General features: G+C 55.9%; 1 protein-coding gene across 1 annotated transcript; it reads right to left on the bottom strand.

Annotated features, from left to right (window-relative positions):
• Positions 1–94: 94 nt before the first annotated feature.
• Positions 95–540, bottom strand: KD926_007170 (ribonuclease H family protein; the record flags this gene model as incomplete). Its single annotated transcript, XM_053095661.1, has 2 exons — positions 95–181; positions 232–540. Coding segments are annotated over 2 exons (396 nt in total), but the record flags the coding sequence as incomplete, so codon positions are not given.

Below are 540 nucleotides of genomic sequence, written 5' to 3'. Positions count from 1 at the left end.
CCTTAATCCTATCCTCATAGTGCGCATCTGAATAATAATCGAGGTGTGCGGCTTACTGAGATGCTCGTAGAGCCGTAGATTCTTCTTGTCTGATTTAGACAGCAGCCGCCTTGTCGGCCTGCCTACTTTCTGCCTTTCCCACTGCTTTGTCCACTCCGTACGCAAGCGTTGGCAGATATCTCTTTTAGCTGCAGCTGCGAGCCGTATAATCGGTCGATCCCGCGGCCTTACTGAGCTTAGTTCAACTCCTCTTATCGCAGCCTCCTTGGCTGCCTTGTCCGCCTTTTCGTTTCCTTTTACCCCGATATGAACGGGGATCCAACGCAGTTCAGCGTCCTCCAGGCCCTCGCTCCGCAGGGCCCTAATCCTCCCGTAGATAGCCTGCAGTGCGTACTGTCCCGATGGCCGGCCAGGGTTGCGCACGGCTTGAATAGCTGCCTGGCTATCTGAGAAGACCGTAATCGGGGTAGGTTTCGCCCGATCCAGGGCCATTCGGGCCCCTTCCAACTCCCCCACGTAGACCGTAGAGTCCAGTTCCGT

This window comes from Aspergillus affinis (genome assembly GCF_023601865.1).
Source record: "Aspergillus affinis strain CMG 70 chromosome Unknown NODE_406_length_540_cov_74_218143, whole genome shotgun sequence".
Taxonomy (NCBI): domain Eukaryota; kingdom Fungi; phylum Ascomycota; class Eurotiomycetes; order Eurotiales; family Aspergillaceae; genus Aspergillus; species Aspergillus affinis.
This window is presented reverse-complemented; position numbering and strand designations above follow the sequence as displayed.